Source organism: Paramisgurnus dabryanus, chromosome 19 (assembly GCF_030506205.2).
Source record: "Paramisgurnus dabryanus chromosome 19, PD_genome_1.1, whole genome shotgun sequence".
Taxonomy (NCBI): Eukaryota; Metazoa; Chordata; class Actinopteri; order Cypriniformes; family Cobitidae; genus Paramisgurnus; species Paramisgurnus dabryanus.
The window spans coordinates 23787646-23803115 of record NC_133355.1 but is presented as its reverse complement, the minus strand read 5'-3'; the positions used below and the strand labels follow the sequence as shown (position 1 = coordinate 23803115).

General features: G+C 38.1%; 1 protein-coding gene across 1 annotated transcript in view; it reads left to right on the top strand.

Moving 5' to 3' along the window:
- Positions 1-12532, top strand: part of glcci1a (glucocorticoid induced 1a) — a 45007-nt gene extending 32475 nt beyond the window's left edge. The window contains exons 3-8 of the mRNA XM_065293967.2: positions 1768-1857; positions 9113-9256; positions 9368-9517; positions 10108-10315; positions 10646-10766; positions 11000-12532. Of these exons, the coding sequence (XP_065150039.1) occupies positions 1768-1857; positions 9113-9256; positions 9368-9517; positions 10108-10315; positions 10646-10766; positions 11000-11333 (1047 nt within the window). The 3' untranslated portion in view covers positions 11334-12532. The remainder of the gene's footprint in view (positions 1-1767; positions 1858-9112; positions 9257-9367; positions 9518-10107; positions 10316-10645; positions 10767-10999) is intronic.
- The last annotated feature ends 2938 nt before the right edge of the window (positions 12533-15470 follow it).

The window sequence follows — 15470 nt, the reverse complement described above, 5'->3', positions numbered from 1 at the left end:
CACCCACAAAGTGTTCGTCCTTTTCCGCCAAAAATCAGAAAGGCTGTTCTTTCTTTTATAAATCTGACAACATGAAAGACTCTTTGGACATATGAATGATGAAATACTACTCTATAGGTAAGCAAGATTAACATTAGATTGGCAAAAACGTCTTGTGTTGTGTCAGCTTTAAGGTGGATAATCAACAATTATGATTTTTGTCATAATTGTGCCATCCTACTGCATATATCTTCAGTAGCCTTTAAAATAAATAACTGTCTATCAAGACTTATCCTGTTGTTATTTTCGTGCCATTTTTACTTCAACTTTTACTTGCCCTTAAAACTGTGGTGAGCATTTAGTTAAAAGATATTAGTGAGTTACAGATTTCTGCAAATTTGTATATTCCAAAAATAAACATAAAGCTGACAAACATATAAACCGTGAAATATACAGTTACTGTGAAATTAAATGACTCATTTCGAGAAATTGATTTGTTATCATACCGCCCACATCTATTTCACATCTATTTTAGAGTCCTTTCAGTGTTTAGCACCATTACTATCATGCTTTGAAATAATAGTGAACCTAAAACAGCTGTAAAAAGTGCATCCTTGCATTCTGTGAACGCCCATTGTGAAACTGATTTGGTATCAGGTGGATTCATCCTAAACATGTAAACTTATTGACGGCTTCCTAAACGCCAAGTAGTTGTCAATCAACCGAAGAATCAGTCTTTTATAAAAACATGTAGTGTTGAATCTCCTTAGTAGTGTAGATTAGAGGTCTTCTCGGGTCCAAAGAAATGTTCCCGATCTGAAATGACCCAAATCACTTTTACCAGAATCTGATGTGCATAATTCTTTTTTTATTTTTTGAGAAAAACCCGACCCGAGACAAACCCAAGAAAATTAAACTGGAGTCCGACTCGAACCAGTGGCACTTTTTTTAACCCGACTAGACCTGAATGTAAACGGCACTGACGTGTGTGCAGTCTGCAGCCCCGCACACACCAATCAGACAGAAAGCAACCCTTGTGGCTTTGCAACCAATTTGGCACGCTTCTCCATTCATTTTCATTTGTTATCTGACGACAACACCAAGGTAACTCTGCTAAAATGTACATTAAAAATTGAATTTATTGAATTTAAGTCAACTCGGATCCGTTCGGCAAAACACATTCATTTTAAATTACCTGATGCCGCTATTATTGTACCCGACCCGTGTCTGAGGCACATGTGAAACTTTCAGACCCAAACCCGCTTGAGTCTCGGGTCTGACTTTGGGTTTTCGGATCTAAGTGTTTACAGCTTTTTACTGCAATATTTTATTAGATGCATTAAAACTTATGTTTTCATGTTGCATTTGTGTCTTTGGAGTATAAACTGAAGCTTAGCTTTGAAAGACGCCTGGCAAAAAACACAACACATGTGCAGACTTTGTAAAGACAGCCCGGACAATGACTACAAAATAATATCACAAAAGAAGATGATGAATGTCAATAATAAATAAAAGTGCAGTCAATGTAAGCTTTATTACCTATAAATTTTGTTTTTCCTATGCATGTTTTATTTTGTATAATCTGTATCATACCCCACAGATTTCAATGGTTTAATCTGACCTGTGTACAGATCACTTTTGGCTATCTCTATATATAAGCCTAATACATAATTTTCTTGTAGACTTGGTGTGAGTTAGTCTGTAGCCATTACAATTAGCCTTTATAAAAACAATAGAAGTCAGTTGTGTGTCCTCTTTTAGTTACGCAAAGTTGTGTATGTGTTTCAGACTCCTGGATGTTGGAGTGACGAAATCAGAAAGCAAAGAAGCACACACCAGCGCTCTGCATCCTGGGGCAGCGCCGACCAGCTTAAAGAGGTACACAGGCGCTCTTACACACCCACATAACATTGCTTTTACTAGCGAAACACTATACGTAGTGTGTCATGCTTGCAGTTGTATAATTTTCCCTCTTGGGTCCGGAGAGCATGAAAGTGCAATCGCACTAACAGCTATTAACAGAGCTCTCGCAGTCCTGAAAGTGATGAGCTATGCACTTTTGCCTTTGCGATGATCTCATCCTGTGCGGTTTGCGAAATAGCCGTTCACATGAAGAGCTGATGGGGGGAGGGGGGAGAAATTAAACCCTTCGCCCATATCTCTGCACGATCCTGCCAGTCACGACGACCCATCCTAATCACCCTGCACCCTCTGCTATATATAACTTCCTGTGCGGCTTCAGACTTCCTGCGCTGCGCGGCGGGTTGGGTTATTGCTAGCGCTAGCCGCAGCACAGTCAGCCTTATCATGGGTGCTCAGCCCCTCCCTGACGGTTCAGGGAAGAGCAAGATAAGACTATCTCCCCTTTCTCCTCCCGAATGAAGATGACAACTATTATCCCCTCTGCCCAGTTTATGGGTTTCCTAACACCTCAGGAATAATAGAGGTGAGGGCAAGTAATATGTGCAAAGTCATGTTGCATGTGTCCTTTCACATTGGAGCCACGGTCTTATCAGTTTACATGTTGATGATCTTTGATTTGCTCTTGTAGATCAAACAGCAAACAATGGCACCAGCCAGGATCATGAATGGTATTCCTAGGAATAGCTTTAAGCCATAAAATGCATATTTTGAATGCAAAGATGCTTTGGACAAATTCTGATTTACAATAAGCCTGTCGATGTTGCTTTTGCATTAGATTTCAAACCAGCGTTGTGCACCATTTCCTGTATGAACCCTCAAACTTGCAGTATTTACTGCTGAATGTGGCTGCTAGAATCATCATTATAGGCATCAGTTTTCATTAGGGATAAGATCTGATCTATACCAATATTCACACAAGTATTTGAAACATTCAAGGCCTGAATTATCTTTGTGGTTCTCTAATTTTGGAGACCATTTTTCTTTACCTACACTATTCAGAGTTAATGTCCTTAATTTAAACATTTTATTTAGGTTCACACAAGTGCTTCTATTTAGTGGCTTATATACCCCTTACACCTCTAAAGTGGATTAAGGTTGTGTATATTGACTTACAGTGGCTTTACAGAAGAGCACATTCAGGATTTCCTTTGCTAAACCTATACTGTGTGTTTATTTCTGACTTGGCATCTCTCTTCTTGTACTATAATTCTTACACTTTGTTTCATGTTTGTTGCCAGCTTAGTGAAGAACGGACAAATCATTTGCAATAAATTAGCATGTTTGTATATTGACATGTGTAATCTAGCAAAAAGAGGTTGTTGGAAACATGCCTCCGCTGCTGAAGTGTGGTGTATTGGCAGCGGTTAATCTTTTGTGCTGCTATGAAGCCAAAATATTTGTGTGAAGAGAGCCATCGACCAATTGTATCCTCTGCATGAACATGTCTAGACTTGTCCCATTGTTTCCATATGTACACAGTAGTTAACTGCAAACAAATCTCTCAAGTAAAGATCCAGAGGCCAGTTTAAGAAAGGAGAGCGGACCACTGGGTGAACCCTGAGGGACACCCCTAAAAGAAGCTGTTGAAGTCATAAATGATCTCAGATCATTCAGTAGATTGTTCTGTCTGTATCTCTTACTAATAGGGGCACAAAATCTAAGACGATCTGGAAATATATTATAAATATAAATGCATAATACTTGAGTGTGCCATGAAACACTTCTATAAAGAGCTTTGTCAAGGTTTTTCACATGGTTGCTTGTTTTGTAATGACCTCTTGTGGCCATGCTTAGTTACAGCAAGCATCAATTGAAAAAGTTATTTTCTGCCCCTTTTGGCTATATTTTCACATTGTATTACTTGATTCACAGTGCATTTGCATCTTCAATTCTACTAGAAGTAGCAAGTACAGGCAGTTTCTCACTGTATAAAAGCTCTACTTCAGAATATAGTAATTTGCCTTGATGTCTAAGCCTACATAGGTAGCTGTCTTCTGGGGTAGCATCATAACTAAAGTGGAATGTCATAAGTCACTGGTTTGATACATAAAGCACAGGCAGACTTCACCCACAGTTGGCTCAAATGGAATTTAAGTTGCCCAAATCTGGAAAATGACTTATTTCAACATGCTTTGGACCTCAAGAACATGAATTTTGAATATAGTTCCACTGAGATCATGAATTTTGGCCTAAATGAAAGCAATGTGTTTCGACCTGGACTCTTGGTTGTTTAAAGGTGGTAGTTTTACATTTGATAAGGTGATAAGCCCTGTGGTAAAATCATCTTTTTATCATTTTCTCTTAACTAAGGTCAAGCTGTTCCTGTCGTGGCAAGTTTGAAATGGTTATGTTTTTATTGCGATTTGCTTTAATTACTATAACTTGCTTTACATCAGTGCCCCACTTTTGTCTATTTCATGCATTCAGCAAGTTCAAAATTATGTGGCCAGGTCAGCCTCCTGAAAGGCACAATTTGTAAAAGTGCATTAAAATCACCAGCGGAGTGTTATATATTTTGTTCACATGCGTAGTTACATTGTCACAAATGTTTCAACAAATGTTTGCAGTTTTAACCAGCGCTCTGCTGCTATTCATAGGATCCCTTGTCAGTGGAGTGATGTCTGGGGGTCTTCATGTGGCAATTCGCTGACCGATCAGTGATTTTAAAGCAGACCTGTTACGTCGCTCTTGCGATACTATGACACTGTTGGCTAACATAATGTAACCGTTATTAAACATCTTGAACAGTATTTACGAGTCCGATTGATTCCTATCAGCAGTGAAGGTAAAGACTACAACTTCCATTGTTCCACACTCTTTCACATTGTCAAGCCACACAGTTGTTTAGCGACCTCCTTCTGCGGTGAAAAAATTATTTTGTCCCACTTCCTGCACCTGTAAACTCTATTGACATATCTTTATGATGAATTTCAATTGCTTTGCATTCCTAGGTTAAATTATTACAACAGATGTGATCATGATTTGACGTGCATGTCCCAAATGGCACATTCCAGACTTGTAGACTTCCTCAGAGTCCACACTTTGATGACATCGCGTAGTGCAGATCTTAGGGACCCTTGACATAAGTCCACGAGGGCGCACCGGAGTCATATTTTGGGACAGAATCGAGCGCCACGCCGGAAATAGGAAGAGAAGTTGCCCATCAGTGTGAACTCCTCCCATCCATCGACTAAGTCTTTTTTGCAATGACTTCTGGGTTGGTAAAGTGCATGAAGCCTGCAGCAGTGCGGGCGCATCAAGGGTGCAAAGGGGGCGCTGATGAGCACACTTCAGAGTCTAAAAATGACAGATGGGACACCCTATGGACTCGTAGACTAAGCAAGTACGCGCAAGACGAAAAATCTACATGAAGTGTATGGCGTAATATTTGTGCCTCATTCCTGAGCGAGCAATTGTAAGTTTTGAGCACAGAGAACTATATTTTGCAAGCACATTACATTATATTTTGAACAGAAATTAACAATCGCAAAAAAATAATTAGTTTGAGCAAATAAAAACGATTCCGTGCTCAATAAATGTATTTGCTTGTTTGCTATTATCCATATATTTACGTGCAGTAATTACCCGTCTCATGCACTTCACTCAGATGCTCTCTCACAAACTTATTCTCTGCGCTCCTGTCAAGTTCCTCTCTCTCTCTCTCCCAACCTCTTTCTGTGCGCGCTCAACTCGATGCACACGCTCGCTCAACTTACAACAGCGTAACAAGTGTGCCACAAAATCAACCAATCAGAAAATGAAAGGTCAATTTTGATTGGCTGTTGGTCTCCAACCAAATCGCTAGTAGAACCAAACCACGTCTGGTAGAACTATCTACAGCATCCCGGAAGCTTACTGAAAAAAATTACTGACTACAGCGAGACTAATGGATTAAAACACATTTTGGAACAAATAAAAAATGCCTTGATAGTTTTGTGTATTATAATACTGTTACGTTGTTTAACTTACAATATTATATATTGTGACTAAAGTTAGCTTGACTTATCCTTTTCAAAGCACAGCTGCAGACAATTTCATCAGAACAGCAATCCCTAAATGTCCCACCAAAGCCACATGTGAGTAGTTTGTAATATTTTGGTTATATAGTTACTGTGTTTAATATTTTGTTTGTCTGCATTCTTAGCGTGCAAACTAAATTTCGTTAACTAATTTATTTTAAAAAAAAAATGAATTACTATTTTAATTCTGATTATAATGCAAAATGTTACTAAATGTAACTATTAACATATCTATTCCTGCTCCTGTAATGGAATACATGTACTTTGTATGTTAACTCTCATACATCCTCCCCAAGCCTCAAGAAGACCAATTTCAATTAACATCTGAAATGTCTGGCAGTAACGTGCATTCTAGATAAAGTTATAAGTTTAAATAACGTTTAAATCATTATGGAGAACAAAGTTGAACCTTTATTGTTCTCTTAGTTTGCCAAATAAAGTTATCCTGAGAGTTAGTCTACTGCTTTTTTATATAAATTAGTTAACGTAAGCAACGAAATGTAGTTTGCACACTAAGAATGCAGACAAACAAAATAAAGGTAATAAACACAGTAACTAACCAAAATATTACAAACTACTTAACTTTAGTCACAATATAGCGGAGTGGCCATCGGGAGAGTCGGGACATTTCCCGGTGGGACGGTAGTGTTTTGAGGCTGCGAGGGCCAGTTTAGCAGTTTAGAGCGGCTCCTCCCCAAATGGCATAGACTGGCGGCCTTTGATATAAAAAGCCGCGCCACCGAATGCCTGTTTATTGCCGTACATATGCGGTCGGATTGATAAATCAAGCGGATAGACTATTTGATAGTAAGTGTGGAGGACGTTTAAAATCTATAGCCTGGTGGTCAGTACTTGAATGGATCAAATCAGCATATTTGCAAAGGTTTATCTCCATATGGGTATATCATAAATAAAAATTAGATTGGTAACTTTGCAGTATCACATTATATATTTCTTACTATGTGATTTCCATATTATAGACAAGTATTCAACTGCAATATGGCAATAAATAACCTCACAACATTATTATTTCTCAAAACTTTGACAAAAATTATTTTCAAAGGAACTGAATTCTTACAGTTATTCAAAGATGCACACATTATTCCGCATATGATTTGAATATTAGACGAGAGTATATAACGGCAATGAATATCCACATATAACTATATCATAACAGCATAATGAAATGAATAAAAAGACAAGGAAGCAGGATTTGCATGTTAAATTGTATTATTATTACTGGAAAAACAGCAATATTACTGAAATAATCTCTTGAGGTAAATGTGCCAAGCACGGTAAAAATTAATAAGCAATAAAACATTATCTCTCAGAACTAAAATTTTTAAGACAAAAATTATATTTAAAGGAAAAATTCTTACACTTTTTCAAAGATGTAAAGAAAGTATTCCATATTACTCCCATTTATGAGCACATTCATCTCTGGTCTCGCTCTGTTATGTAATAGCTGATTGAGGTGCGCATCTCTGTCTTTCAAACAGGTATCATTTTGTATAGTTACTCATTTAGGAAAATTTGCCATGATTTAATGATTTTATTATTATTATGAAAATGTTTATTTATTTATTTTTTTGGCAGATTTATTACGATTTGTATTACCCTAGTTTTACTACCAATACAAGACCTTTTTTTTTTTTTTACCACGGAGGGCTGGTGGTATACGAAATTTCCCGGTAGATTTTTTGGTCCCACTCTGCCCAGGCTGCAATACAACAGCATTATAATACACAAAACTATTAAGGCCCTTTAAGTTAATAATAAAAAAACATACCAAAATGTGTTTTAATCCATTTATCTCGCTGTAGTCAGTTTTTTTAGATTTGTTTCAGGAAGCTTCCGGGATGCTGTAGATAGTTTTACCAGACGGGGTTTGGTTCTACTAGCGATTTGGTTGGAGACCAACAGCCAATCAAAATTGACCTTTAATTTTCTGATTGGTTGATTTTGTGGCACACTTGTTACGCTGTTGTAAGTTGAGCGAGCGTGTGCATCGAGCTGAGCGCGCACAGAAAGAGGTTGGGAGAGAGAGAGAGAGAGGAACTTGACAGGAGTGCAGAGAATAAGTTTGTGAGAGAGCATCTGAGTGAAGTGCATGAGACGGGTAATTACTGCACGTAAATATATGGATAATAGCAAACAAGCAAATACATTTATTGAGCACGGAATCGTTTTTTATTTGCTCAAACAATTTTTTTTTTTGCGATTGTTAATTTCTGTTCAAAATATAATGTAATGTGCTTGCAAAATATAGTTCTCTGTGCTCAAAACGTACAATTGCTCGCTCAGGAATGAGGCACAAATATTACGCCATAGAAGTGCGCCATTTGGGACAGGGCCTTTGTTGTTGTTAAATGTAAGCTACGTATGAAACAGCCTTTTGGCACCTGCCTCAGAGTTTTTCTTAGTTTTTAAAACTAAGCTTAAAACGTACTTAAGCGTTAAATTTAATTGATGTTTTGTTCATTTATTATATTAATACACTAGTCAACATTCAAAGTGGATCAAAACCTTTTATAAAACTACCAGTTTACATATTGGTTAACATAAAACCAATCCCTAATAGGGGGGTCCCCTTAGGACAACTTTTTTAATCCACTTCAGATGTTGACTAGTACAGTATATTATTCGCAAGGCTCGTAATTAATAGCTATGTCTTCATTTTTGTCTCTTTATTGTGCATTATTGTGGTCAACCTTGGTTGTGTTTAAATTTGCCCTATAAATTAACATAAAGTTATTTAAAATGTTTTTGTCAATTGTCCAAAAAAACGAAATATTCAGTAAACACTGAAAAACACAGTCATTATTGGTGTGGTTTTTCTGCATCTCATGTGCCCTTGAATTCAGTATCTTAAACGTTCAGGAAAAGTGCTTGGATTTCTCTCAAACCCAACCAAAAATAATAACTTTACCTGCACACTTTATTGCTTAGCCAGCTTTATTATAAAAATACTTTGGTTGACCAGCATTTGTTTCTGGGGAACATAACTATGGGGGTCCACTAGCCAAACAAGCATCACATCAGCAGTACCCAGCATCACTATGAAAAAGGTTCTTTAGATTATAAAACAGTTATTTGTGTGCACTAAATGCTCAAATGTCCCTTTTGATCAGCACTGTTCTATAAATAAGCATTGTTTCCATCTTCTTAATACTTCTCTTTGTATTAAACAGATTGCTAAGCTCAAGCTCCATCTGCAGCGCAGTAAACAGGGCGGAGGCCGGCAGTGTAAGGACAGTAAAGAGCGTCTGTCCCCTCTCTACAGCTGTACCACCACCATCACTGCCTCTAACATCAGCACAGCCAACCAGGCACCGGTGCGCACACACACACACACACACACACACACACGCGCGAGCGTATTCAGCTATCAGATCCAACTAAAAACTGTTAATTGACATGTAAACGTGTGCTGTCTCGTCCTGTAGCCATCCATGTCGAAGTCAGCACAGATGCCACTGTCCAATATCACAGTGCCAAAGCCCTCCATCTCCAGAGTTCCCAGCAGCATGGAGGGCATCAACCATGAGCTGGAGAAGGTCTTCATCAAAGACAATGGAGAAAAAGAGGAACTGAAGGTATTCATGCTAGCAGGTCATGCATTGAAATATTTCGTACACTACCAGTCTACTAGTTTGAACATATATTTGACTGAATGTATGTACTGTAGTGTACTTAAAAATGTGATTATACAAAAATGACCAACCTTTCCTATAGTAGTATGATAAAAATTTGCCATTGGGCCCAGTATAAATGGTATTGGTGAGAAAATCTGTTTGTGTTATTTATTTACTTTAACTGTATTAACTTTATTTTAGTCCAAATGTCTTTAAAACAGACCTTAAAAGACTCAAAGTACCACAAGTCTACTGTTAGGGCCACTATGATTTTGCAAAGTACGACGTGTTTCTGGATCATCTTTTGTTGGCACTGGAACAACATTTCTGTCAAAGAAACATATCCTCAACTAAACCCTACATATAACCCAAAACCATAACTTACTCCTCAAATCAGAGGAATATAAACCAGAACCTACAACCCAGTCTAAATCTAACATTGACCTTATTGCTAATCCTTCAATCTGATTGGGTTGATCCAGGAACATGTCATCTTTGGTTAAATGTTATGTAGCATGATTATTTAAAGACTCTCTTTGATTGGCTCTTAGGCACTGGAGGTTCCTGATGGGCGAAGGGCTCCATTTCCCCCACAGCGTAGCAGCAGCAGTCGCGGTGTGGACGGGCAGACGCCATCTGCACCCGGACGCTCCAGTAGCTGCTCCAGCCTGTCGCCGTGCCCCTCGCCGGCGTGCCCACCCCGATCGCATGACGGCAGCCCATACTCCACCGATGAGATGCTGGACGACAGAGACAAAGGTCACAAATACAAACCACACAAATACATTAAGCTTCAGAAGTTTTTGGTTTGGTTATAGTATATGACTTTCTTTCTTCAGCTGAACACAATTTTTTATGCTTATATTTTTTTCAATCTTATGGTCTTGTGGTCAATAGGGTGAAACTCCAAAAAGCATCATTCAAGTATTCTGAGTATTAAAACTGAGAATACATTTAGTTCCAATCACAATTTCTGAATAATGCTGATTTCTGTGGACGCTCTGTCTGTTTCATTGCACAAATCTTGAATAAAAGCAAGTTTTGAGGTCTGGCATAGACCAAGAGTGTAATTCCAGTTTCTTCCTGCAGATAGCGGCAGCAGTTCACCTCTGCCCAAGTTTGCATCATCTCCAAAACCCAACAACAGCTACATGTTTAAACGAGAACCACCAGAGGGCTGTGAGAAGATCAAAGTGTTTGAGGAAATGACGTGAGTAGAGATTAGTTTCAAAACCAACACTAGTAGACACTGTCAAAATTTCTGGGCCTTTTGTGTATTGCGTGTATTGGCCTGTCCAGGTTGTTTGCAGCCTTTGGCCCGACATATGCTGCAATACATTCCAGCATTCCCTGTGACCCTGCATAGGATAAGCGGTTTTATTGTAGCATATAGCTTGCAATACATTAGTGCTTTATTTATTGTGCGTTTTATTTCTTTCTCAGGTCCAGACAATCAGCCACCGTCCCCCTCTTCTCCTGCCCTGACAAAAACAAAGTCAATTTCATCCCCACCGGTTCTGCGTTCTGCCCGGTCAAGCTCCCCGGATCCCTGCTCCAGCATTCCAGCTCCCAGCAGGAGGACGAGGAGAGACAGGACCCACAGGCGGGCCCAAGCTCATCATGCCCTCTCGCCCCTCACCATCACCACATGCCCACTCAGGTCTCCACCAGCACGAGCACAGACGACCCTCCCGAATCACTCGCCATTTCACCATCCCAACAGCAGGAGGCGCCCACGCAATCACCTTCCCAGCCTCAAAACTTTGAAGTCAGTTAAGCGCGCAGAGCTGGTCTCTGCCGCTACCCCGCCACTGCGCCTCCCCATCACAGGCTGTGTAGAGGACCGTTACCCCGTCCCTCCTCTCTCTCTCTTCTCTCTTTGATGGACCCCACCTTTGTGCTGAATCTTTCCTATCTGCATGGCATTGCAACTGTGACCCGAACAAGAAATCGCCAATGTGTTCAGAGCGAGTGCTGGTGGATTACGCAGAAGGATTCGAGTATGTGGCAATGCCACACTTTGTGATTCGGCAGGAAATGCATCAGCAGTGCCCGATGCATTGATGCATTGTGGAAAAAGCTCCACAGACTTTAGTATATGCAAATTAAAAATCAAAATGGCTTCACTGTTATCTTAAACGAAACAAAGATTTGATCGAGCTGCAAGAGTCTCATAACGAATTCTTATTTATTAAATTTGCCTATTAGTAAGTTCGATCACATTCCAGATATTCACCTTTTGCTTTTCTAGTGTCATAAATATATACAGATGTGAATGCGTTTGCTGGTACATTTTAATTTCGACATCGAGCAACTCGCACAGCTGTTTTCAAACGCAGCTTTGCTTTCGTGTGTGCTTAAAATTTAAGCAAAGTGGCTTTTGTACGAGCACTATAATCGGAGGCGTTTTCTTGATTTATGAGGAAAAACTGATTCAAGGTCTTTCTAGCGTCAGGGCATGCATTTGAAGTTGATAGTATGGTTAACATTACATGTTTCGTGTTCTCTTTCAACATCCACAGTATGAATAAGCTCTCTCTCTCTATCAATATAAATATATATATATATATATCTATATATGAAAAATCTATATATAAAGAAAAAAAGCTTGTTTGAATTTAAAGCCGTGTATTGCTGTGTTCTGTACATTTAGAAGATGAGCTGTTCTCCACAGGTTTATGTTTATACTCTATCCAGGTGTCCGGCCTTTTAAGAAAATCACAGAAAGAGTACGCAATTTTTCTTTTTACATTTATTGCCCACTTTTGGCCTCGTTTCAGGTGCATCGCTTGATGTTTAAACTCAGGTAATTCAGAATGTACATCCCCACATTCATATTTGGCTCGGCATCTTTCAATGCTCATTCAATCATTTCTTGCATTTCACAATGGGATCCACCTGCGGTTTCCCACCTCCCAATCTGCTGATGTTTTACATTTGGTGACATTCTGTATTGGGTGGTCCTGTTTCTGTCAGAATTTTTTTTTCAAAATGTGTACTTTTTTAAACAGTACAATTTTGCACCTAAAGAGTTCATATGTGACCCTGGAACACAAAACCAGTCATAAGTCGCACGGGAATATTTGTAGCAATAGCCAACAATACATTGTATGGGTCAAAATTATCAATACTTTTTTATGCCAAAAATCACTGAGTTATAAGTAACAATCATGTACCATGAAAATATTTTTTTAATTATCTACCATAAATATATCAAAAATGTATTTATCATTATTAATATGTGTTGCTAAGGTCTTCATTTAGACATCTTTAAAGGGGACTTTCTCAATATTTACCTCAAATTTTCAAATAGTTCTATATCGACCAAATATTGTCCTATACTTACAAACCATACATCATTGAAATATTTATTTAGTTTTTTGAGATTATGAATATCTCAATTTAAAAAAATTTACCCTCATGACTGGTTTTGTGGTCACATAGTACCTCACAGGTGGTGGTATCAAATGTATATATCTGTACACTCTAAAAACAAATGGTGCTAAATAGCACTAAAAGTGGTTCTTGGCTCGTAATCGTAGAGGAACCATTTTAAGTGCCATATAGCACCTACTGTATGTAGTACCTGTGTAGAACCATATTGTGCTATGTTGAACCATATGTTCTATATCTATAGGTGCTATAGTGGTGCTATATGACCCCTATATGGTTCTTCATAGGTGCTATAAAAATGGTTCCTCTATGATTACGAGCCAAGAACCACTTTAAGTGCTATTTAACACTGTTTGTTTTTAGAATGATACATATTAGATGACTCTTAAAGGGTACTGGCCCATGCATTGACACCTGGGGTACATGTTTTGACCATTACTTTTCAAAAAGTGTACGATTAGATGCATGCATGAGGAAAGTTTGATCAGGTTGGATCGGTAATGTTGTTTTAAGACTGTAAAGCTCTCATAAATCAGACACATGACTTAATAAAACTATCATCTAATGAGATAAACTACATTCCAGGTCACAGGTTCATTACCTGTTCTGATGTTGACATGTTATTTACCTTCTACATTCAGACATCACACTGAATACAGACCTGATAACAATCCCAAATAAAAGCGTGAGTGTCATAAAGAATCATCCATTTGTTCATATTTCACCCCAATATCAAAAGAAAAATATAATTTAGTCAGTACTTTATATTATAATCAGATCTTAATATCACACAGCAAAGGTCTTACATGAGCAAAGATCTATTCAAATATTTTATTACCATTTAATTCTGTATGAGAGTTTTATCACACATTAAAAATGTCTGGGTTTTTTTGAGCCATGTTGGGTAAATTTTGGACCAAACACACACCTGGGTGAAAAATTGACCCAAAGCAGGGTTGTTATAACTCAACTGTTGGGTTATTATACCCCATGGTTGCATAACATCAACCCAACATGTATTCTGTCTAATGTTTACCCAACATGGCTTAAAAACAACAGCCATTTTTAGACTGCAATACAAAAAAATCTCAATTTAAATGAAAGTTAAATGATTTTGTTAAATGACAGCATGTTCTTACCAACGCTATCTGACAAGAATTCGTACATATTTTACGAGTTGGCTAATTCGTATTAATTCATATGACCACATTTTTGTACAAATTTTGTACTTGACCCCAGTGATTTTGGGCTTAGGTGCGGGGTCAGTGGTTGGTTTTGTTGTTCTTTTCATGAGAATCGGACGTTTTTGCACAATTAACTTCGTATGAATTCATACGAATTTAGCCAACTCGTAACATATGTACGAATTCTTGTTGTCCAAAGCTCATTGTTCTAGCTTTATTTGCAAGGAAGATGCATTCTCTTACGGATAAACAAGCCACAGACATTTATAATCTTGTAGTCTTTTCCAAAGCAATTTTAGTTAAAGAAACACTTTTTCAAAATGCATTTATGACTTTAACTGATTACAAATTGGTCTTACCTTTGTTTTGTTTTTTGTCACATTCATAAAATCAACTTTTCTCCACAACTAAGTTAAAGGCAGGTTCATGATCTCTGAAAGCCAATGTTGATATTTGAAATCACCTAAACAAACATGCCTTTACCCCATAAAATCTGGACCTTCTTTGAATAGACCCGCCCCACAAATACGCAACCCAGGCAAGGATGCCAGTTAGTAGACACGCCCCTTACTGTTGATTGGCTACAAGTGTGTTTTGAAAGTCGGCCAGACTCTCTTTTTCAAGCGTTTCTCAGATATCTTGCACTCTGCCTTAGGGGTCTCATGTCCTAAAGCAACAATTTAAAGGAATATTCCATTTTCTTAAAAGAAAAATACAGATAATTTACTCACCACCGTGTCATCCAAAATGTTGATGTCTTTCTTTGTTCAGTCGAGAAGAAATTATGTTTTTTGAGGAAAACATTGCAGGATTTTTCTCATTTTAATGGAATTTAATAGAGCCCAACATTTAATACTTAACTCAACACTTAACAGTTTTTTTCAACAGAGTTTCAAAGGACTCTAAATGATCCCAAACGAGGCATAAGGGTCTTATCTAGCAAAACGATTGTCATTTTTGACAATAAAAATAACAAATATGCAGTTTTAAACCACAACTTCTCGTCTAAATCCGGTCCAGCGCAACCTAACGTAAATACGTAGTGATGTAGGGAGGTCACGTGTTACATATATGAAACGCACATTTGCAGACCATTGTAAACAATAAACTGACACAAAGACATTTATTAGTATCAGTTGACATACAACAACGTAGGAACGGTCCTCTTTCACCACATTTGTAAACACTGGGGCGGAGTTTCGCGTTCCTCCTCTGTGACCTCTTGACGTCATGACGTATTGCGTAGGGTCACGCTGACACATCACGACCCGATCTAGACGAAAAGTTGTAGTTTAAAAGAGCATATTTTTTATTTTTCTTGTCAAAAATGACAATCG